Source organism: Mobula birostris, chromosome 1, assembly GCF_030028105.1.
Source record: "Mobula birostris isolate sMobBir1 chromosome 1, sMobBir1.hap1, whole genome shotgun sequence".
NCBI lineage: Eukaryota > Metazoa > Chordata > Chondrichthyes > Myliobatiformes > Myliobatidae > Mobula > Mobula birostris.
Genome location: NC_092370.1, coordinates 220266767 through 220291060, shown reverse-complemented (window position 1 = coordinate 220291060; position 24294 = coordinate 220266767). Strand labels below are relative to the sequence as shown.

At 42.8% G+C, this 24294-nt stretch overlaps 1 protein-coding gene across 1 annotated transcript in view; it reads right to left on the bottom strand.

The window, feature by feature from the left end:
• The window catches only part of slc24a4b (solute carrier family 24 member 4b), a 348425-nt gene that overhangs the window by 111123 nt on the left and 213008 nt on the right, over window positions 1–24294 (bottom strand). Inside the window, 3 exon segments of the mRNA XM_072251318.1 lie at window positions 3546–3649; window positions 4744–4828; window positions 6790–6864. Of these exon segments, the coding sequence (XP_072107419.1) occupies window positions 3546–3649; window positions 4744–4828; window positions 6790–6864 (264 nt within the window).

Below are 24294 nucleotides of genomic sequence, written 5' to 3'. Positions count from 1 at the left end.
AAAGCTCAGCGGGGCTCAGCAATTCACACCACAAGGTCCACCCTGAAGCTCTTCAGATACAATGGTACCAGCGCCTGGCACAAGTCAAACTTGCCGCATGGCGCAACGGGTGGAGGCCCATGGAGATGGTGGAGGGGGACGCCCTGAGGGCCCTCCTCGACCTAACGCTGGCTGAGCAGTGCGACTTCAGGGCCCTCATTTTGAGCGGAGGCCATTGGAAGGAGAAATGGGGGGAGAACTGGGCAGCAGAACGTGCCATGTGGGAGAAAGCCTGGGGGTATTTGCAGTAGATCTCCACCACTGCGCTCAGCATAGCTACCCCTAGTTCCCTCCCACAGCCCAGGAAGAGCTTGCTCGTCATGTCTTTGTAAAGGTGATGACACGAGAGCGCTTTGGCAGCACGTTCACCTGATCTCACCATCATCGCTGGCAGAGGCAGGGAGGGCAGAAGCAATCTTAGCCCTCCAGGGCATTCCAGCATTGCCTCACATGCCACGAGCCCAGGCTCATGTCACTGAGGCAGAGACAGGTCTGACCGGTGCACTGCCAGTACCACCGGTGCCACGGAACGATCTCTGCTGCTGTTGTGATGAGACCCAGGACTGCCCCCACACCAGCACCATGCCACAGCCCAGTGCAGCTGGCGGTGGCTGACCATTTTGGGGTTGCAAAGACATTGGGCAAGCTACAGGAATGCTTCTGCTGGCCTGGTTATAGGCAGGACATGGAGCTGTTTGTACACTGTTGCAGTGCTTGCATGCCCCAGAAGGGGCTGGACCCCCAGTCTAGGGCACCAATCCAGCAGTTCATGGCAGGGGCCCCAATTCGAGTCTACTGCCCTTTCCAGATGAAAGGACTATTCCCCAAGGTGCTGGGAGAGGTGATCAACCGCATCTTTGATGTGGTATATCGGATGAAGTTACCTGAATGGCGGAAGGCAGTTGTGCGCGTTGGGATTGGCTGGCACTGTATCGGCCCTTGACCACCACCAACTCAGCAAGGACGAAAGGAGGAAGTGACACACTGGGTGCCTTGACTCTTGCCTCACAGTTCCTCCTCTGGGTGGGGGGGGGCACTCCAGAAATCTCCCCCACCCCCAGATTCTCAGGTGGCCGCGTCAACCACCACCAGGACTTTTGGACTTTGGTGTAGACTCTGGGGTTGCTGTGGATGGCTGACCCCTCAAGTGGGGGCAGTGTGAAGTTCCCGGGGGGGGGGGGGGCAAGGTCGACAGCATTCCTATGACCAGTGCTGTCTATTGTTCTTTCGTTAAAATGCCTTCATAGGGTTATGGTGAGATGTTCAAGTTCATTTATTGTCACATTTTAGCTTGGGTTATACGCAGGTGTGGTTGTGGGTCACCCCAACTGTAACTGGGGGAGTATAATAATCACCTCCTCCATCTGTATGTGACTGAGTGGATTCTCTCCCAGGATCATAGTTCCTGGTCTGTTTTTGTGTTTATCACAATAAAAACAGTTGTTAAGTTTAACGAGCTTACTCATCTGTCAAGGACTGAATGCTCAGCACAATATTTAATGCAGCTATTGTAGGCCAACTTGTCTGTTCTATGTTCCTAGAGTATAGAAGGATAATCTAATTGAACATTTCAGAAGTTTGACAGGATTAAACAGAATAAAGACAACCAATGTGCTATATATTTCATTGGGAGTTTGAAGAGATTTGACATGTCGACAAATACACTCAAAAAACTTCTATAGTTGTACCGTGGAGAGCATTCTGACAGGCTGCATCACTGTCTGGTATGGAGGGGCTACTGCACAGGACTGAAAGAAGCTGCAGAAGGTTGTAAATCTAGTCAGCTCCATCTTGGGCACTAGCTTACAAAGTACCCAGGACATCTTTAGGGAGTGGTGTCTCAGAAAGGCAGCATCCATTATTAAGGACCTCCAGCACCCAGGGCATGTCCTTTTCTCACTGTTACCATCAGGTAGGAGATACAGAAGCCTGAAGGCACACACTCAGCGATTCAGGAACAGCTTCTAACCCTCTGCCATCTGATTCCTGAATGGACATTGAAACTTTAGACACTACCTCACTTTTTAAAAAATATATAGTATTTCTGATTTGCACATTTTAAAAAAATCTATTCAATATATGTAATTGATTTACTTGTTTATTTATTATTATTTTTTATAAAATTTTATTTATTATTATGTTTTTTCTCTGCTAGATTATGTATTGCTGCTGCTAAGTTAACACATTTCATGTCACATGCAGGTGATAATAAACCTGATTCTAATTCTGATTGCCAAACAGGAGGCACAATATTGATGCAGGGGCTTCCAGGAGAAAAATCAAGGAGAATTTTCACATGAAGGGTGGGAGAAATCCCAAACTCTCTTCCACTGTCCAGGCTAGTGCAAGGTGAAGTTCAACAGGCTTTTCAGATAAGGTAGTAGATAACATTTGTGGAAAAGCAACCCAGGAGGACTAAGGCCTGAAATGTGAATCTGAATTTCACCAAATCATCTCAGATATTTAATATGTTAATTAATTAAATTCTAGATTTAGATGTAGTGAAAATTACTGCTATAAAAACACAATCTAGTTCACAACTGGTCCTCATGGAGAGGAATTTGCAGTAGGGTCTGCGTGATCTCTGTTACAACATCTGAAATGAGTCAGGAAGCCACTCGATTCAAGGGTAACTAGGAATGGAGAATAAATGCTAGCCTTGCCCATAAATCTCAATGAACTTCTTAACCCGTAAAATCTCTAGACTGCTTTTGGTATTCCAAAGTAATGGAAGTAGCATAGCAAATGATTATGTTAGACACAGTAGTAAGATTTTTGCAAACTAAACAGAAATTTTCAGTACTATTAGCAGGCAAGCCAGCATGTGCAGAGAGAGAGAGAGAGAGATAAATGGAATTAATGTTTCAGCTTGGTGACATTCCATTGACTATATTAGATTCTAATGTAAGGTTAAGGTCATTGACTTGAGACATTAACTCCGCTTGCTCCCCATAAATGCTGACTGACCTGTGAATTTTATTTCAAATTTCCAGGATCTACAGTTTTCGTCTTAGTACTAGAACAGTTGTAGCTGGAATAATGGCCTTCTTTCATGCTTAACAATTCCACAAGTGTAAATTAATAAATAGGAAAACATTTTTCAGAATATACAGGTCAGGGTCACTGGAGCAGATGAATCAAAAGCCATTTCCTCACACCCATTTCCCTCATTTCTGACCTGGCACACTTCATCAACCTAAACTTTATCTTCATTTCTCTTTCCACAGATGCTTGTGATCTGCTGAGCACTTCCTGCAATTTCTGTTTTATTTCAGGCTTTTAGGAATCCGTAGTCTTTTTTTTTCCTGCACGTAGCAGAGCAGAGAAATGCTAACTGGTGACATACACACCTCTCTGTCTCTGTCTCCCCAGTGACTTGGGGAAAATTAACAATGGAGTTGGCATGTGAATCTTCAAGAACTTGTATTCTGAACAAAAATAACGTTAGTAAAGTTTTCTATTTTCACTCATTACTTTTCAACAGGACTATTTTTGATAGGACTGACCTGTCCTGCAAATAGACCGCAGACACCAATGATACACAGAATGTTAAATACTGCTGAACCAACAATAGTTCCAACTCCAACATCTCCATGGGTGATAAAGACACCTGCAGGAATATAAAGAAAGCGTTACTCAGCAGTTGCTTTACCAGACTTTATTATATAAAATGTAAGAAATAATAATAGCATTTCTTTCGGAGATCCATGTGAACAGATTGATCTGTAAGCTATTTGTAAATGAAACTACAGATAATGCTAATTCACCTGAGCACAAAATAAAATGAAAGATAACTCAGCCTAATGATAAAAAATAGCAGTAGTGCGATCACTGGAGTTGAATATGATGTACTCCTAAGGGGTTGTGTATTAGTGAACCTTCAGGTGGCTGTAGAAGTCGATCTGGTATCACTGCCTGAATTAATCCGGGATGTTAGGATGGATTCCCTTAATGGAGAACACCTTTGTGTGACTTTGTTTAACATGGGTAGGCTGATGTATGGGCAGCCATGACACAGTCCTTGACAGATCGGGGTCAGGGTTCAGTGCATCCCAAATACAATCCATAGAACGAACTTAAAACTAAGGGTCCAAGGAGGGTCCCATTCTAAATAGATTGTTTCCCAGTTTCATAAAATTCTCTTTGAGGAGCACCGACTAATTCTTTCAAAATCACTTGAAGTTGGGAAGAATTGGTCTGTGTTTCTCAAAGAGAATTTTAGGAGGTCTAATACACATTGTTTGAAAATTTACATGAAAGTTTAAATTACCAGTAGCTCAAATGGATTTCCCGAACAATGATATTCTCAGATATGTATTGTAGTAAACTGTGCAGGGGTTTCCGACCTGGGGTCGAAGGACCCTTTGCTTAATGGCATTGGTCCACGGCATAAAAAAGGTTGGAAACCCCTGTGTTAGAGTAAAATAAATGAACAAATAGATTATTTTTCTGTTAAAACTGAAAGTGCTGTAAATACTCAGCAGGTCAGACGCTTTTGGCAGAGAGAAAAATGGGGTTAATTTTCAGGTGAATGATGTTTCATTTAAATTGAAATGTCAATTCTTACCTCTCTTCACAGGTGCTGCTGCCCACCTGCTGAGCATTCTCAGCATTTCTATTTTATTTTGTTTTGTTTTAGATTTAGAGCAACTGCGGCGTTTTGCATTTGTAGCAGAGAACTTACTAACTGGGTAGGGACATTACCGATGACTGAAGCAAACAGCTCAGGTGCTGAACTCCCAGCCGCCATAAAGGTGGCACCAGCTACATCTTCGTTCAAATGTAATCTCTACATCAAAAAAAAAGATGTCATCACAGGATATTACAAATATTCAATCGCACAAGAAATTACACTTCCTCAGCCCTCAGAATTTAGAACACAGTACGTTTTTCAAAAAGTTCCCACTCATCTGTTAACTTTATGAGGTAAGTAAGTAAGGTCTCTGTCTGAGGCCCCAGCTGGCTGTCAACCAGCTAAGTTTGACTGTCCACATGAATGACATAACTGGGTATAAGATTAAACATACTGTTTATCAATCATTGCTTTTATTGTCTATTCTATAATATTTTTACTGAGTTATCAATAAATATTCAGATTATTGTTATATAGCTTTGTGGGAATTACCTTTTTATGATAAGTGTGATCTTAACTAAACAAATTAGTTTCTAAAGTCCTAGACAATCAACCTAACTTACACTCAAGTTGCACTTTATGAGGTAGCCTCTGCACCTAAAAAACTGACCATTGAGTTTATGTTTGTGGTCTTCTGCTGCTGTAGCCCAAGGTTCAATGTGTTGTGCATTCAGAGATGCTCTTTTGCACACCAATGTTGAAACGTGTGGTTATTTGAGTTACCGTCACCTTCCTGTCAGCCTGAACTAGTCTGGCCATTCTCCTCTGACCTCTCTAATCACAGTACTGCCACTTACTGGACGTTTTCTGTTTTTCTGTAAACTCCAGAGACTTGTTGTGCATGGATAAAATCCCAGGAGATTAATAGTTTCTGAGGTACTCAAACCACCCCCTCTGGTATTATCAAACATTCCATGGTCAAAGTAATTTAGATCACACTTCTTCCCTGTTCTGATATTTGGTCTGAACAACTGAACTTCTTGAAGATACTGCGTGCTTTTATGCATTGAGGTGCTGCCACATGATTGGCTGATTAGATATTTGCATTAATGATGTTTACAGGTGTACCTAATAAATTGGCCACTGAGTGTAGACTTTACAAGACCAGCCTGGCTTTCCCATCCCAGTTTATCTGAATCTCTAGGTCCAGCTGTAGCACTGTGATGAAGCTGAAGGTCTCACTTGGATACATGGTTAGAACAAATAAGATTGCTTTGTCAGTAAATTGGTCAACAGGACAGCACAACCTTTGGTTCATTGAGCAAAAAGGCATTTTAAGATCAAAGTCTCAGATCTGGCAAAAAAAATAATCTCTTGGTCTATTGTGCTTGAGTGATTCCTATGTACTTTCAAGACCTGAACTCTCTACAGTGGATATCTTAAAGTATCAGAAAAATCCCATTGCTGACTCCAAAAAATTCACCAAGTTCTTTGGAAGGATAAATGGACCAATGTCATCATCCTCTCTGTGGTCAACAGCCCAGGCATTGACGTCTCAGTCAGCTAACTCTAACTGTCCATATCAACTGCATAACTGGCACAAGACATCCTGGAAAATATCAACTGATGAACGGAGAACAGGATGAGCTCATGTCCCTTGAAATGCAATATACCCACTGATTCCTGGGAATCTTTGCTCCATAGTTACCTAAAATATAGAAAGAATATTCAAGATAGTATCGAGAACCTCCAGGTTATTCACTGGGGTCCTGTATAAGTGCTGGAAGAAGCATGCCACTTCTAAAACTACTCATTGACCTGTCTCATCAGTCACTTTCTGCCCCATCTGCACAAAAGTCTGCATGGTTCTGCTTCAACCTTCAGAATCTACAAGATTGAAGTGACCACGTGATCCTTGTTTCCAAAAATGACATTTGCAAAATATACTAAAGACATGACATCAAACTGTATCTCTTCAAAACAACCCCCATGTAATCTTTTTTGATAATATATTCAAATACAATATCTGAATTAGGACACGGCTTCATATTCTTTTTTCCACTTTTAAGTGTCAATATCAAGGCCAGAATTTAATCAATAGTTAATATATAATATGCATTTCAGACACAATACAATACTCTCAATGTCTTACAGTAAGTGAATACATGTCAACATACCTCACATATTTTTTCTAGAGCTGGAACAAAGAAGTCATCACAAACTATAGCCAGTGCGTAAAACATATATACGGCCTGTAAAGAGAAAACAATCAACATCAGTCATATTTCCCAAAAACACTTCTCCTTTTGCTCTTCATCTCAAAAATAATTTTTGCCTTGATTTCTGTATGCATTCTAAAGACGTAAATAGCAAGGAATGTCTTTTATCCATCAATTGGTACAATGTCACTGGGAGATATTGGGTGTCGGCTTCTCCAATAGAGAGTCTTGTGGATAGTGGAACAGGTTACAATGACCAGATCTTGGTCAGTTAAGAGAGACAGGCTGAGGAATGGCAAACAGATTTCAGCCAAGGCAATGCATTTCGTACGTACACACCAGGGTAGGACTGAATAGGAGGACATCAATGAATGTTGAGGAACAGTGGGATCCAGAATTACAAGCGCACAGTTTGCTGAAAGCAACTGCATAATTAGACAAGGTGGCGAAGGAGGCTTTTAGTTTGCCGGCCTTCATCAGTCAGGGCATCGATTTTGGGAGTAGAGACATTATGTTGCCGTTATGCAATTCATTGGTGAGACCGCACTTGCAGTGTTGTATGCAGTTTTGGTCACCCACCCTCTTACAGGAAAGACATTGTTAAGCTGGAGAGTGTGCAGAAGAGGGAGAGGTTGGTCACACTGGATCTGAATTCATTGGAGAGCAAAACAATGAAGTTTATAAAATCATGAGGATATGGACAAGGTGGATGATCATAGTCTTCACCCCAGGGTGGTAGGAGTCCAAAACTACAGGGCGCAGATAGAAGATAAGAGAAGAGAAATTTAAAAGGGACCTGAGAGTTAACTTCTTTACACTGAAGGTAGTGAGCGAACTGTTACAGGAAGTGGTTGAGCCAGGCACAACTGCAACATTTAACAGGCACTTGGTTAGGGACACGGTGGGAAAGGAGTTGAAGGGCTATGGACCAGTTGCAGGGGACTGGGACTAACAAGGGGGCAAGGACCTGTTGCACTGAAGGGCAGTTTCCATGCTCTATGACTGTGTACCTCTGATACAGGATTGTGAAATATGCTCCTGAGAAACAATCCACTTCGAAAACAATTTTAACAAACCATATCCATGTAAACAAAAAGCCAAGACAGGGAAAATTAACATACATATATTCTCTGAGGTGTAAAGCAAATATTATTCAGCTTTTCTTCAAATGTCACTGCTATGATTTACATCTGCTGCTGAAATTCTGGGAAGGTGGAGGTGTCAGTGTGCAAACCTTCAGAATCCACAGTGGTTGTGAGTTTGATTATGCTCTCAATTCTAATATCTCACCACTTGGGTCCACTTTTGTTGTTTTTTTTCCTCTGAAATGGGGAACTTCGAAAGAAAATGTAAAAAAAATGAAGATACACAAAAGGAACTTTCACCAATTCATCTTGGAAAGACAGTGAACAGAAGAGCTCTGATGATCTTCCTCTAGTTTTAACTTTAGTGGCAAAAATAAACCAAGAGTAACAAATTTCAAAGTAATTTATTATCAAAGCACATATATGTCACCATATACAACGCTGAGATTTGTTTTCTTGTGGGCATACATGGTAAATCCAAGAAACACAATAAAATCAGTGAAAGACTGCCCCCAACAGAACAGACAAACAACCAATGTGCAAAAGACAACAAACTGTGCAAATACAAAATCAAATAATAATAATAAATAATAAATAATCAATAAGTATTGAGAACTTAAGATGAAGAGTCCTTGAAAGTGACTTCTCTTCAGTGGGAATAGTGATGGGGCAAGTAAAGTTGAGTGAAGTTATCCCTACTGGTCCAAAAACCTGATGATTGAGGGTGTCGATCCTGGGGCAAGAAGAGAGGATAGACTGAACAGTGGAGGTCCTTGATGATGGATGCTGCTTTCTTGCGACAGCACTCCATGTCGATATGCTCAATGATGGGGAGGGCTTTATGCGTGATGGACTCTGTGCCAATATCTACTATTTTTATGGGATTTTCCGTTCAAGGTCATTGGTGATTCCATGCCAGGCTGTGATGTAACCAGTCAATATACTCTCCACCACACATCTGTAGAAGTTTTTCAAAGCTTTAGTTGTCTTGCCGAATTTTTGCAAACTTCAAAGGAAGCAGAGGTGCTACTGTGCTTTCTTCATAATGGTATCTGCATGCTGGACCCAGGACAAATCCTCTGAAATAATAACACTGAGGAATTTAATGTTGCTGACCCTCTCCACCTCTAATCCCCCAGTAAGGACTGACTCATGGACCTCTGCTTTCCTCTCCTGTAGTCAATAGTCAGTTCCTTGGTCTTGCTGGCATTGAGTAGAGAGGTATCCAGCTGAGAACCGTAGAGTACTGAGGGAATCCATGCAGAAGATTATTGATCAAAGGTTGACACAATAAAATTTTGGAGAATAAAAGTAAATTTGTTCCAAATAATTACAGCTCAGGAAAATTGTATATTTTTACATGCTACTAAATTGTACTGCATGTGTATTATAGAAAACATTATGAACATTTCAATGGTTATCTTTTGGAGCACTGGAATAATACTATACATAATTCCACAAGTCTCAAAGGAGCTAGTCAGTTCCCTTGGCAAGAAGTTCATAAGAAGAAGCAAATTTTATTTTTAGTAACTGTCAGCTTTTTTTTTTTACCTTTGATTGGTGAGGCGAACAATGCTTGCTGCTGTCTTTGAGAAATGATCATCTTAACTATTTTAACAATCACCTTATCCATGTCAATTGGATAAGAATTCTAATTAATTCTTGAGGTCTTCAACATCAGAAGTGCAAAACAATTAATTCAAAGCCTACAATAAACATTCAGACAAAAATTATATTTTTATATAAGGCATTACTTCACAAGAATACCAAAGTAGTGAGATAGGATTTGCATTGTAAATTGCTGTTGGTTACTTATTGTGATTTAAATTGGGTGCATTGGGAGTTATGTTGCATAATCTGAAATGAAGTCTTTTTTGGCAGCACTTTAATCATGACCGGTAAGCAACGAACAGGCAGCCAAATAGTGTCCTTTGTTCTAATGAAATGATAGAGTCCAGCATTGAAAATGGTAGTGCACTAATTACCCTCATTTCCCCAACTCCTAGTGCGGCCACCATCAGTTTTGCTGGAACCAGCAGATAACAAGAAACTGAGGGTACAGAAAGTGGTTAGAAATATTAACCTCAGGCCTTCAGTTGAAAGGAGCTGGGAATATTTCAGTGAGGAAAGTGGTGACACGTTCTGTGCAGCAGGCATGAACACACAACCCTTCACAGCCAGGCGGGTATTCATCATTCAGAATCTGAAGTCCAGTAGTCTGAAAGGCCCAAAGCTGTGTGGACACACACAGACCTGACTTCACCATGTGCATACGGGCTCTTGGCCACATATGCATGGAGTGTCCGAGTTCATATGTGGTCCTGTTTATGTATGCATGTGTGGACCTGTTTGTGAATGATCTAAGAATCAGAATCAGGTTTAATATCCCTGCCATACGTCATGGAATTTGTTGTTTTGCGGCAGCAGTTCAGTGCAATACATAAAAAAAAATTATAAATAAAAAAAGACGGAAAATTAAATTAAATACAGAGTGCAAAAGTAAAGCAAAAAATGGTGAAGAAGAAGTGGTTCCTAAAATGTTGAGCATGTGTCTTCAGGACCCTATACCTCCTCCTTGACAGTAGCAATGCGAAGAGGGCATGTCCTGGATGACAGGGGTCCTAAATGATGGTTGCCACATTTTGGAGGCATTGCCTTTTGAAGTGTCCTTGAGTTACTGTCCATGATGGAGCTGGCTGAGTGTGCAACCCCCTTGCAGTTTTCCCTGACCCTGTGCAGTGGGCCCTCCAGAACAGACAGCGATGCAACCAGTTTCAGAGATCTCCATGGTACATCTGTAGAGATTTGTGAGTGTTTTTGGTGACACACCTGATCTAGTCAAACTCCTAAGGAAATATAGCCACTGCCATGCCTTCTTTGTAATTGCATCAATATGTTGGGCCCAGGATAGATCTTCAGAGACGTTGACACCAGAAACTTGCAACTGCTCACCTTTTCCATTGTTGATTCCTTGATGAGGACTGGTTTGTGTTCCCTCGACTACTCCTTCCTGCAGTCCACAATCAAAAGCTTGATCTTACTGACATCAAGTGCAAGGTTGTCATTGTGACACCACTCCACCAGCAGATCTATCTTGCCTCCTCATCACCATCTGAAATTCTGCCAACAATAGCTGTGTCCTTTGCAAATTTATAGATGTCACTTGAGCTGTGCCTAGTCACCCAATCGTAGGTGCAGAAAGAGTAGATCAATACTCTAAGCATGTATCCTTGAGGTGCACCAGTGTTGATTGTCAATGAGGAGAAGATGTTATTTCCAATCTGCACAGACTGTGGTCTCACATTGATGAAGTCAAGGATCCAGTTTCACAGGGAGGTACAGAGGCTCAGGTTTTGAAGCTTGTTGATCAGTATCAAAGGTATGATGTATTATACGTTGAGCTGTAATCAATAAACAGATGCATGATGCATGTTTTTCTGTAGGCCTGGTGGTCCAAGGCCAAGTGTAGAACCAATAGATTGAATTGGCTGTAGACCTATTGTGATGATAGGTAAATACAGCTGGTCCAGTTCCTTGCTCAGACAAGAATTTATTCTGGCCATGACCAACCTCTCAAAGCACTTAATTACAGTAGATGTGACTGCCACTAGGTGACAGTCGTTGAGGCAGCTCACTGCGCTTTTCTTTGGAACTGGTATCATATTGTGCCCTTGAAGTGGTGGGAACCTCTGACTGAAGCAGTGAGAGGTTGATGATGTCCTGGAAAACTTCCACTAGTTGGTTGGCACAGACTGTCAGAGCTCTACCACGTACACCATCAGGGTCTGACGCTTTGCGAGGGTTCACCCACTTGAAAGATGCTCTGATGTCAGCCTGCAAGAGAGAGATCAAATGTTGCCAGATGCTGCTGGGATTTGGACAGGTGTAACAGAAAACCTACAGCACAATACAGGCCCTTCGGCCCACAATGCTGTGCCGAACATGTCCCTACTTTAGAAATTACCTAGGGTTACCCATAGCCCTCTATTTTTCTAAGCTCAATGAACCTATCCAGGAATCTCTTAAAAGACCCTATCATATCTGCCTCCACTACCTTCGTTGGCAGCCCATTCCACGCACTCACCACTTTCTGCGTAAAAAACTTACACCTGACAAACCTACCTCTAAGCACCTTAAAACTGGGCCCTCTCCTGTTAGACCTGGGAAAAAGCCTCTGGCTATCCACATGATCAATGCCTCTTATCATCTTATACACCTCTATCAGGTCACCTCTTATCTCCGTCGCTCCAAGGAGAAAAGGCCGAGTTCACTCAACCTATTCTCATAAGGCATGCTCCCCAATCCAGGCAACATCCTTGTAAATCTCCTCTGCACCCTTTCTATGGTTTCCACGTCTTTCCTATAGTGAGGAGACCAGAACTGAGCAAAGTACTCCAAGTGGGGTCTGACCAGGGTCCTATATAGCTGCAACATTACATCTCGGCTCTTAAACTCAATCCCACGATTGATGAAGGCCAATACACCGTATAACTTTTTAACTACAGAGTCAACTTGTGTAGCAGCTTTGAGTGTCTTATGAATTCAGACCCCAAGATCCCTCTGATCCTCCACACTGCCAAGAGTCTTACCATTAATATTCTGCCATCATATTTGACCTACCAAAAGGAACCACCTCACACTTATCTGGGTTGAACTCCATCTGCCACTTCTCAGCCCAGTTTTGCAACCTATCAATGTCCCACTGTAACCTCTGACAACCTGCCACACTATCCAAAACACCCCCAACCTTTGTGTCATCAGTAAATTTACTAACTTATCCCTCCACTTCCTCATCCAGGTCACTTATAAAAATCACAAAGATAACGGGTCCCAGAACAGATCCCCGAGGCACACCACTGGTCACCGACCTCCAGGCAGAATATGACCCATCTATAACCACTCTTTGCCTACTATGGGCAAGCCAATTCAATATCCACAAAGCAATGTCCCCTTGGATCTCATGCCTCCTTACTTTCTCAATAAACCTTACATGGCGTAGGTACTTGCCTTGCTGAAATCCATATACACTACATCTACGGCTCTACCTTCATCAATATGTTTAGTCACATCCTCAAAAAATTCAATCAGGCTCGTAAGACAAGACCTGCCTTTGACAAAGCTATGCTGAGTATTCCTAATCATATTATACCTCTCCAAATGTTCATAAATCCTGCCTCCCAGGATCTTTTCCATCAACTTAACAAGCACTGAGGTAAGACTCACTGGTCTATAATTTCCTGGGCTATCTCTGCTCCCCTTTCTTGAATAAGGGAACAACATCCGCAATCCTTCAATCCTCCGGAACCTCTCCTGTCTCTATTGATGATGCAAAGATCATCACCAGAGGCTCAGCAATCTCATCCCTCACCTCCCACAGTAGCCTGGGATGCATCTAGTCTGGTCCTGGTAACTTATCCAACGATGCTTTCCAAAAGCTCCAGCACATCTTCTTTCTTAATCTCTACATGCTCAAGCTTTTCAGTCTCCTGTAAGTCATCCCTACAATCGCCAAGATCCTTTTCCATAGTGAATACTGAAGCAAAGTATTCATTAATTACCTCTGCTATCTTCTCCGGTTCCACACACACTTTTCCACTGTCACACTTGATTGGTCCTATTCTCTCATGTCTTATCCTCTTGCTCTTCACATACTTATAGAATGCCTTGGGGTTTTCTTTAATCCTGTCCTCCAAGGCCTTCTCATGGCCCCTTCTGGCTCTCTTAATTTCAATCTCAAGCTCCTTCCTGCTAGTCTTATAATCTTCTAGATCTCTATCATTACCTAGTTTTTTGAACCTTTCATAAGATTTTCTTTTCTTCTCGTCTAAATTTACAACAGCCTTTGTACACCATGTTTCCTGTACCCTATCATCCTTTCCCTATCTCATTGGAACGTACCTTTGCAGAACTCCACGTAAATATTCCCTGAACATTTGCTACATTTCTGCCATACATTTTCCTGAGAACATCTGCTCCCAATTTATGCTTCCAAGTTCCTGCCTGATAGCTTTATATTTCCCCTTACTCCAGTTAAATGCTTTTCTAACTTGTCTGTTCCTATCTCTCTTCAATGCTATGGTAAAGGAGACAGAATTGTGCTCATTGTCACCAAAATGCTCTCCTACTGAGAGATCTGACACCTGACCAGGTTCATTTCCCAATACCAGATGAAGTACAGCCTCTCTTCTTGTAAGCTTATCTACATATTGTTGCAGAAAACTTTCCTGAACACCCAAACTCCACCCCATCTAAAACACCCAAACTCCACCCCATTTAAAACCCTTGCTCTAGGGAGATGCCAATCATCACTTTGGAAATTAAATCTCCCACCACGACAACCCTGTTATTATTACACTTTTCCAGAATCCGTCTCCCTATCTGTTCCTCAATGTCCTTGTTACTAATGGGTGGTCTATAAAAAACACCCAGTAGAGTTATTGACTCCTTCCTGTTCCTAACTTCCACCCACAGAGACTCAACAGACAATTCCTTCATGAATTCCTCCTTTTCTGCAACCGTGTCACTACCTCTGATCAGCAGTGCCATGCCCCCACCTCTTTTGCCTCCCTCCCGGTCCTTTCTGAAACATCTAAAGCCTGGCACTCTAAGTAAACATTCCTGCCCCTGAACCATCCAAATCTCTGTAATGGTCACAACATCACAGCTCCAAGTACTGATCCATGCTCTAAGCCCATCCACTTTGTTCATAATACTCCTTGCATTAAAATAGACACATCTCAAACCGTCAGTCTGAGCATATCCCTTCTCCATCACCTGCCAATCCTCCCTCTCGCACTGTCTACAAGCTTTCTCTATTTGTGAGCCAACTGCCCCTTCTTCCGTCTCTTCATTTTGGTTCTCCCCCCCCCCCGCCCCGCAATTCTAGTTTAAACTCACCCAGTAGCCTTAGCAAACCTCCCTGCCTGGATATTGGTCCCCCTTGGATTCAAGTGCAACCCGTCCTTTTCGTACCGGTCACACCTGTCCCAAAGGAGGTCCCAATGATCCAGAAATCTGAATCCCTGCCCCTGCTCCAATCCTTCAGCTGTACACTTATCCTCCACCTCATTCTATTCCTATACTCACTGTCACGTGGCACAGGCAGTAATCTCAAGATTACTATCTTTGAGGTCCTACTTCTCAATTTCCTTCCTAACTCCCTGTAGTCTGTTTTCAGGACCTCCTCCCTTTTCCTACCTACGTCATTGGTACCAATATGTACCACGACCTCTGGCTGTTCTCCTTCCCACTTCAGGATATCGTGGACGCGATCAGAAACATCCCAGACCCTGGTACCTGGGAGGCAAACTACCTATTTCTTTCCTGCATCCAGGCAGGGAGGTTTGCTAAGGCTACTGGGAGAGTTTAAACTAGAATTGCAGGGGGGTGAGAACCAAAATGAAGAGACGGAAGAAGAGGCGGTTAGCTCACAAATAGAGAAAGCTTGTAGACAGTGCGAGAGGGAGGATTGGCAGGTGATGGAGAAGGGGTATGCTCAGGGACTATAGGGGCTCTATAGTCTGACCCTCTAACTATAGAGTCCCCTGTCACTGCTACCATCCTCTTCCTTTCCCTACCCTTCTGAGCCAAAGGGCCAGACTCCATGCCAAAGGCGCAGCCAATGTTGCTCGCCCCAGGTAGGTTGTCCTCCCCAACAGTATTCTTCCCTCTCTGGACCGTTACTCAGGAAGTTCTCCCTTTCAAGATGTGTATAAAAGACATTAAGGTCATCTGGGAGTGAAGCACCACAGCCATTCACGATTTTAGGTTTCACCTTTTAGGAAGTAATGGCCTGCAAACCCTGCCAGAGCTGACATGCATCCAATTCTGTCTCCAGCTTCAATTGGAATTGTTTTCTCGCTCTTAAAATAGACTTCTGTAGGTTGTACCCGGACCCCTTGCCTAGTCCTGGATTGCCAGTCTTGAATGGCACAGATCTAGCCATCAGCAGACTGTGAATCTCCTGGTTCATCCGTGACTTTTGGTTTGGATATGTCTGGTATGTTTTTGAAGGTACACGCTCATCCACACACAGGTCTTGATGAAGTTGATGACAACTGGAACATGTTCACTAAGATTTTGAAGATAAATCCCTGAATATTGCTCAGTCTACCAATCCAAAACAGTCCTGTAAGTGCTCCTCAACTTCCCTTGACCATACCTTTGTCGTCTTCCCCACTGGTGCTATCGTCATTCTCTGCCTGTACTCCAGGAGCAGAGGTACAGCTGATCGGACTGGCACAAGTGCAGGTGTGGGATGGCTCAGTAAGTGTTCTTGATGGTGGTGTAACAGTGGCCAAGCATATTGGTGGTTGTTGATCAGAGGAGACTTCTTTAAGCGGGTCTGGTTGAAATCCCTGCAATGATCTGGAAGACATTAGGGTGAGTTGTTTCATGATTGCTGATCATGGTGCACAGCTCTTCCAGTGCCTGCTTGCTTGACGTTGGCCGGGGGGTGGGGGTGGGGGTGGAATGTACATCTCTACCAGGATGATGTTGGGAAACTCCCTTGGCAGGTAAAATGGATGACATTTGACTGCTAGATGTGAGCAGAACGGAGAAGAATCACCACAATGAGTTAAGCATGAAGCACACTCTACCCCATCTATATTTTAGTGACTCCACTGTTCTGTCCATGTGGTGGATTGTGAAGCCCTTGGACAGCAGCACTGCATCCAAAATGGTAAGAGTGAGCCACGCTTCTATGAAGCAAAGTACACAGCAGTTCCTGATGTCCCTCTGGGATTGCAGTTTTATTTTACAGAGACTGTATGTTTGCCAGCAAGATGGTAGGAAGTGGAGGTCTCAGGACCTTCACTCTTGCAGTCCAACACACTTCCCATATTTCCTTTTTCTTTAAGGGAAACTGCACACACGACTTGATTATGCGGTCCAGGGTCTGCTGATTCTGAGGATTGATTGATTTTTGAACACCTTAAAACAATGTTGCTCACTGGAGGTTGTAAGTGTGGATTTCAGCTGTATTTGATGATTCCCTACAGAGCTGCACACAAGAGTTGCCACTTCGGGTGCCATCTCTAATTTTGATTATAAGAAGCAACAGGAGTAGAGATACAACATTATTAGCCTGATCTGGCATTCAATTAGCCCATGACTAATTTGGTCTTTATCTCAATTTTGTATCTCCTTGACCTTTGACTCAGTTTTTATCCAAAACGCTATCTGTCTCAGCCTTGAATATACTTAACAGTTTGGCCTCCAAATTAATTTAAAGAAGAAATTCCTCCTCATCTCTTTCTTCAATGGGCAACTTGTTATTCATAAGCTATGCCCCCTTGTTTTATTTTTCCAGAAGGGGAAATAGTTTCTCAGCAATACTTTTCTCAAGTTCCCTTGGAATCTTGTATGTTTAAATGAGATCATCTCAGTCTCCTAAATATCAGAGTACGTTGACCGAAGTTTGATCATCCCCTAAAAAGACATCCCTTTTGTTTCAGGTGTCAACCTGATGAACCTTCCTGAACTGGCTCCAGTGCAAGTGTTCTGTCTTAGAACAAAGTATATAGAACTCTACAGCACAGTACAGGCCCTTCAGCCCATGATATGGTGCCCAACTCATCACCTACTCTACGATCAATCTAACCCTTCACTCCATTTTTCTATCACCCATATGCTTATCTAAGAGTCTCTTAAATTACCCTAATGTATCTGTCTTCACCACCACTCCTAGCATGGCATTCCAAGCACACCCTGCTCTCTGCGTAAGAAACTTAACTCTGACATCCCTCCTTTACTTTCCTCCAATCACCTCAAAGATATGCCTTCTTGTATTAGCCATTTTTGCCCAGGGGAAATGTCTCTGGCTACCCATTTGATCTCTGGATCCGTTCAAGCAATATTGAGTTTTACTGAAGTGCTGACAAAGGGTGTCAGTCCAACACATTGACGGTTTATTCCTTTCCGTAGATGCTGAGCTCCTCCAGCATTCTGTGTGTGTTATTCTGTTTTACTAGTCTTCCCAAGAAAATGGATAATCTCACATCTCCTCATTTTATACTCCACCTGCCAAAATCTTGCCCACTCATGCATCCTACATTCATTCTTCACAGGTTCTTTGCATTCTCTACACCATTTCCTTCACCACCTATCTCTGTGCCATCACCAAACTTGGCTCCAATGCACAACAATCCTTTTATCTGCATCTCTGCCTACAGTGGATCATATCTATAGTTGAAGCCTCTGCACTTACCCCATGACAACCAAATAGTTACAGCATCCAAACTGAAAATTGTCCATTTATCCTGACACTCCTTCTTCTGTTAGATTGTCAGTCCTCAATAAGTGCTAATGAGTATATCAATCCCCTGCCTACCAGTATATCGACCATCCTTCCAGCTATTTCCTTCAAGATCCCAGAATAGCATCATCCAGGAGACTTATCAGCCTTCGGTCAGAACAGTTTGCTATTTTTTTCCTAGTCATAAATATTGTCTTAAGATTCTTGGTCACTCCCAATCCATAATCTTTTATTACTGTTGGGATGCCTTTGGTATTTTCTTAGTTGTACAGTCATAGTCCTATGCAGCAAAAAAACAAGCTCTTTATCCCATGGGCTCTGCACTGACCATCAAGTACACATTTACGCTTATTAGTCCCATTTTATCCTCCTTACATCCCCCTCAACTTCCCCCAGATTCTACCTCTTGTCTACACTATAAAGGCGAATCACAGCAGCAAGTAATGTCTCAACTGGAAAACCCGGAGGGTGCCTATACAGTCACAGGGAAAACATACAAACTCTGCACTGGAAGCACAAGAGGGCAGTGCTGAATCTGGGTCACTGTAGCTGTGAGGCCACATCACTGTGCTGCGCATTTCTGCCATGTTGGCAGACACAAAGCATTTATGCAATGACTCTGCCAATCTACATGCGCATGCACACAAACCCTTAACCAGGTGTGCAGGGATTGTCTAGAGTACAATTTTGTATGGACAGTCTTGTACTAATTTATGTATCATTATGTGCTGTGTCATGCGACGTGGGAGATCATGGTCTCATGACCATGATTGTTCTTGGCAAATCTTTCTACAGAAGTGGTTTGCCATTGCTTTCTTCAGGGCAGTGTCTTTAGAAGATGGGTGATCCCAGCCATTATCAGAGATTGTCTGCCTGGCATCAGTGGTCGCATAACCAGGACTTGTGATATGCACCAGCTGCTCATATGACCATCCACCACCTACTACCATGGCTTCACATAAACCTGATCAGTGGTGGTGGATAAGCAAGTTCTACACCTTGCCCAAGGGTGACCTGCAGGCTAGCAGAAGGAAGGAGCACCTTACACCTCCTTTGGTGGAGACGTATCTCCACCCTGCCATTCAAATTTATGTATGCATGGTTCTGTGCATGTTTACACACCGAGTCACAGGTCTAGCTGTTGCCCTGCATACTTAAATTCAAGTATGCTTGCATGTGCTTTCTTATTGTGCTGAAGTGCTTTCAATCTGGAAAGTTATGTTTCTCTTTCTGTAAAAAGCTGCTGGACCTGCTGATTGCTTTGGCATTTTCTGTTTTTACTTTATGTTTCTAGCATCTGGAGTTCTTTGCCTTTCTACGTCCAGGAATGACTGCGCAGAGTTCCAGGTCCAGTTATAAACATTTAGTCCCGTGGCCAGGAATGTATGCACAGTTCCTCGTCAAGTAAACACTCAGGGACTCATCGATAGTCCTGAGTCCAGGTATATGCCAATGTCCCAAGTTCAAGTAAGTGTGCATGGTTCCAGAATGTATATATGGTCCCAAATCCCAAGCCATAAATGCGGGCTTGTGTTCACAATTCTGCATCCAGGTACTGATGTAATGCCAGCAGGAATAATGGCTAAGCGCACTGGTAGGAAGATGTACATTGGGAGACAATTAGTGTTCCAGAGTTGCAGAAATTACTTTGAAGTGGAAATGCACAGTGTGCTTTGAGAAAAGCCAAGTGTGTGAATGTGCAAACTGTGAGGCTGTGTGACAGTGACGTCTGACCACCTGTGGCTTCTGATTGAGCACAGAGCGTTCACAAAACTGATGTTAAACAGGCTCCTGATAAAACATAGAACATTACAGAACAATGCCAACCCATCAGCCCCTGATATTGTGCCAACCTTTTAACCTACTCTAAGATCAATCTAACCCTCCCCTCCCACATTACCCTCCATCTTTCCATCATCCAAGTGCTTAGGAGTTTCTTAAGTGTCCATAATGTATCTGCAGATATCCAATGAAACTTGCCCACCACCCAAATTTATGTATGCATGGTTCTAAGTGCATGTTTGCACACTGAGTCACAAGTCTGGATGTTCCCCTGCATACCTAAATCCAAGTATGCCTGCTTGTGCTTACTAATTGTGCTGAAGGGCCTCCAACCTGAAAGGCTATCTGTTCCTCTTTCTGCAAGAAGCTGTTGGATCTGCTGGTTGCTGCAGCATTTTCTGTTTATCCTGTATGTTTCTAGCATCTGCAGTTCTTTGCCTTTCTAAGTTCAACAACAGTAAAAGCAGGTCCTAGGGAGATTTTGAAGTTGGAGTTTTATCTCAAGAGTAAGAGCTCTTAGCCAAATAAAATATGGTCTGGTCAGCCATGAACCATGCTGGCAGGTGGATCCCTGAGACAGGTGCAGTCACCAGAAGTTGTATCTTGTCAGATCACTCACTGACTGACCTAAGTTTTGTCTCGAAGCTTAGAAGGGCAGAGAGACTACCCTAATGACAGCTGTAACATTGAGATTGTCAGAGTCTTAAAAGCTCCAGTTCAGGTATTTTGCTACATAACAAGGCATCTTGTTTTGTTTTTGTTGGTGTTTACTAAAAATCCTTAGGGCTCCTACACAGTTACTGGAGTTGCATTATTGTCTCACTGTAACTGTAGGCGGGGGTGAGGAGACACCGGACTACAGTCTGGTGCCCAGGTGAGCTGTTTCCCAGTGGTGTCAGTAAAATCCCTAGAGACTCGGTCAAATTACTAGGCATTCCACACCGCAGAAAATAAAAACTCCTGGTGTAGGAGGTGAACCATTGGCATGGATGAAAGAATGGCTGGCAACAGGAAACTGAAAGCAGGCATGACGAGACCTCTTTCTGGTCAGCAGATGCTAAGACTGATGTGTCACAGGGATCACTGCATCAAAAATCAACAATTTATATCTAAAAAAAGCTTTGGATGAAGGTGTGATTGCTAAATTTACTGATGACTCAAAGCTAATTAGGAAAGTAGAGTGGGCAAAGACTTGGCAAATGGAGTACAATGTGAGATAATGTGAAATTCTCTATTTTGGCAGGAATAAGAAGCTTATCTATTTGCTGAGAGACTGTGGAGCTTTGTGGAGCTCAGGGGTTGGGTGTCCTAATGCATGACACAAAAGATAAATGTGAGAGAAAGCAAGCAATAACAAAATGCTATTGTCTATTGCTGGAGGAATTGAATACAAAAGTAGGAAGTCAATGTTTATTGACTGGTATGGAAACACCAATGTCCTTGAATGGAAAATCCTACAAAAAGTAGTGGACACAGCCCAGTCCATCACAGGTAAAGCATCCCCAACATTGAGCACATCTACACCAAAAAGCTGTTGCAGGAAAGCAGCATCTATCGTTGGGGACCACCACCACCCAGGTCATGCTCTCTTCTCACTGCTGCCATCAGGAAGAAGGTACAGGAGCCTCAGGACTCACACCACCAAGTTTAGGAACAGTTATTAACTTTCACCCATCGGCTCTTGGATCAAAGGGGATAACTGCTCTCAACTTCACCTGCCCCATCATTGAAATGTTCCCATAACCCATTGATTTACTTTCAAGGATGCTTCATCTCATGTTCCCAATAGTTATTGATTATTTACTTATTATTATTTCATCATTCTTATTGTATTTGCACAGTTTGTTGTCTATTGTGCACTGGCTGAACACTCAAGTCAGAGTGGTCTTTCATTGATTCTGTTGTGGTTATTATTCTATTATAGATTTACTGAGAATGCCTGCAGGACAGTGATTCTTAGGGTCGTACATGGTATCATATACTGTAAGCACTTTGATAATAAATTTACTTTGAACTTTGGCAAATGAGATACTACTGGTCTCCATACTTAAGGAAGGATGTGGATGGTTTGAAAGTAGTTTATAAAATGTTGATTCAACCAATATCTGGAATGGTGAGCAGTCCTATGCAGAAAGTTGGGAAAAGCTATCCTTATATCCATCAGATTTATAAGGGAACTTGACGGGAAACTACAACATTCTCGATTTGGAGAAGATATTTCCACTTCTGGGAGAATCGAGAACTGGGGGGGGGGGGAGCGCAAATCTACTTAAAAATAAAGAGGACCAGTTTAAGATAGAGGTGATGCAACTTTTTTTTCCTTCAGAGGGTTGAGAGTCTTTGGAATATTCTTCCTCATAGCACATGGAAGCAAAGGTTTTGAATATATTTAAAGCAGATACAGATTGATTCTAGATAAATGGGGGATGCAAGGTCATGGGGTTAGATAAGAACATGTTGAGGCTAGAATCAGATCATCTATGGCTGTGCAGACTTGAGGGTCCTTGTGGCCTAAACATGCTCATAATTCTCATGTTCCTAAGTCTGTTTACTCCCATTTACTTTTTTCTTTAAAACCTCTACATATTAGCACTGTGGGTAGGGCCTGGTTAGTCTTGTGATGCCATGGATCTGCGCCTGGAAAGTCTTCACTCTCCAGGGCGCAGGCCTGGGCAAGGTTGTATGGAAGACCAGCAGTTGCCCATGCTGCAAGTCTCCCCTCTCCACGATACCAATGTTGTCCAAGGGAAGGGCATTAGGACTCATACAGCTTGGCACCAGTGTCGTCACAGAGCAATGTGTGATTAACTGCCTTGCTCAAGGACACAACACATTGCCTTGGCTGGGGCTCGAACTCGCGACCTTCAGGTCGCTAGTCCAATGCCTTAACCACTTGGCCACGTGCCCACACAGGGCCTAGTAAAACAATCCCTAGTGACTGTGATAAAGGAATAGTCATTTTCAGGGGAAAGACCATTTTCAAAATCTCTTTGCTCTCTTTACAGCAAGACATGTCTGCTGAGTGGGAGATCGTGGACTGAGTTGGAGACAGTTCCTTGAGGAGTTTACGCTGCAGGTTTGAAAAGCAGCTGAGGACTGTTGGGATTTGTCTGCCGAGCAGGAGATTGCTTGGGTTATTAGTAACTTAGCAAGGGCCAAGAAAAGGCATAGGAGGAATAAAGGTGTAGACTTTTTTCTAAATAGAGCGAAAATTCAAAAATCAGAATCAGAAGTGCAAAAGGACTTGGAGGTCCTTGTGCAGGATTCCTAAAGTTTAACTTGAAGGCTGATGATCAGGGAGGCAAATGTAATGTTAGCATTCATTTTGAGAGGATTAGAATATAAGAGCAAGGATATAATACTGAGGATTCATAGGCATTGGTTAGGGTGCACTTGGAGTATTGTGAGCAGTTTTGTGCCCCTTATCAAAGAGAAGATGTTTTGGCATTGGAGTGGGTCCAGAGGAAGTTCAGAAGAATGTTTCTGTGAAAGAATATGCAGAGAGTTTGCTGGCTCTGAACCTTTATTTACTGGAGTTTAGAAGAATAAGGAGGGATCTCACTGAAATCTATCAAATATGGAAAGGCTTAGATAGAATGTACATGGATTGTATGTTTCCAATAGTGGGGGAGTGCAGGACTAGAGGGACGTCCATTTAGCATGGAGATGAGCAGGAATTTCTTCAGCTAGAGTGTGGTGAATCTGTGGAATTCATTGCTACAGATGGCTGTGGGCGCCAAGTTATTGAGTATATTTAATGCAACAGTTGATAGATTCTTGATTAGTCAAGGTGTCAAGCACAACAAAGAGAAGGCAGGAGAATGGAGCTGAAGGGGATAATAAATCAGCCATAATTGAATGGCGGAAAAGGGTCGACGGGGCGAGTGACCAAATTCTGCTCCTAGATCTTAATGGTCTTAACTTGTAGTGCTGAAGATGGGCGGTGCCAGTGTTAGCCCCAAGTGCCCTTGTGTCAGCTGCCACTCAGGTGAGACATCTTCACCCAAAAACTAGAAACGAAGCAGTCAACACATATTATGTCATTGCAGTTTCTCTGCCAGCCATTGTTAGGGTGAAGTGATAAACACTGGGATCTTTTCACACACATGGGATAGGTTTCTGTACTTAGCTTCACAAAGTAAAGTCAAATTACTATTATGAAATCTTACTTAATGGAATTTAATGCAGACAAATGTGAGGTGTTGCATTTTGGGAGGAAAAACTAGGGGAAGACTTAAACAGGGAATGATAGGGTTCTCTGTTGTGCTGTCGAACAAAGGAACCTGGGAATAAAGATTCCTAATTCCTTAAAAGTGGCATCATGTGTCTATAAGTTGG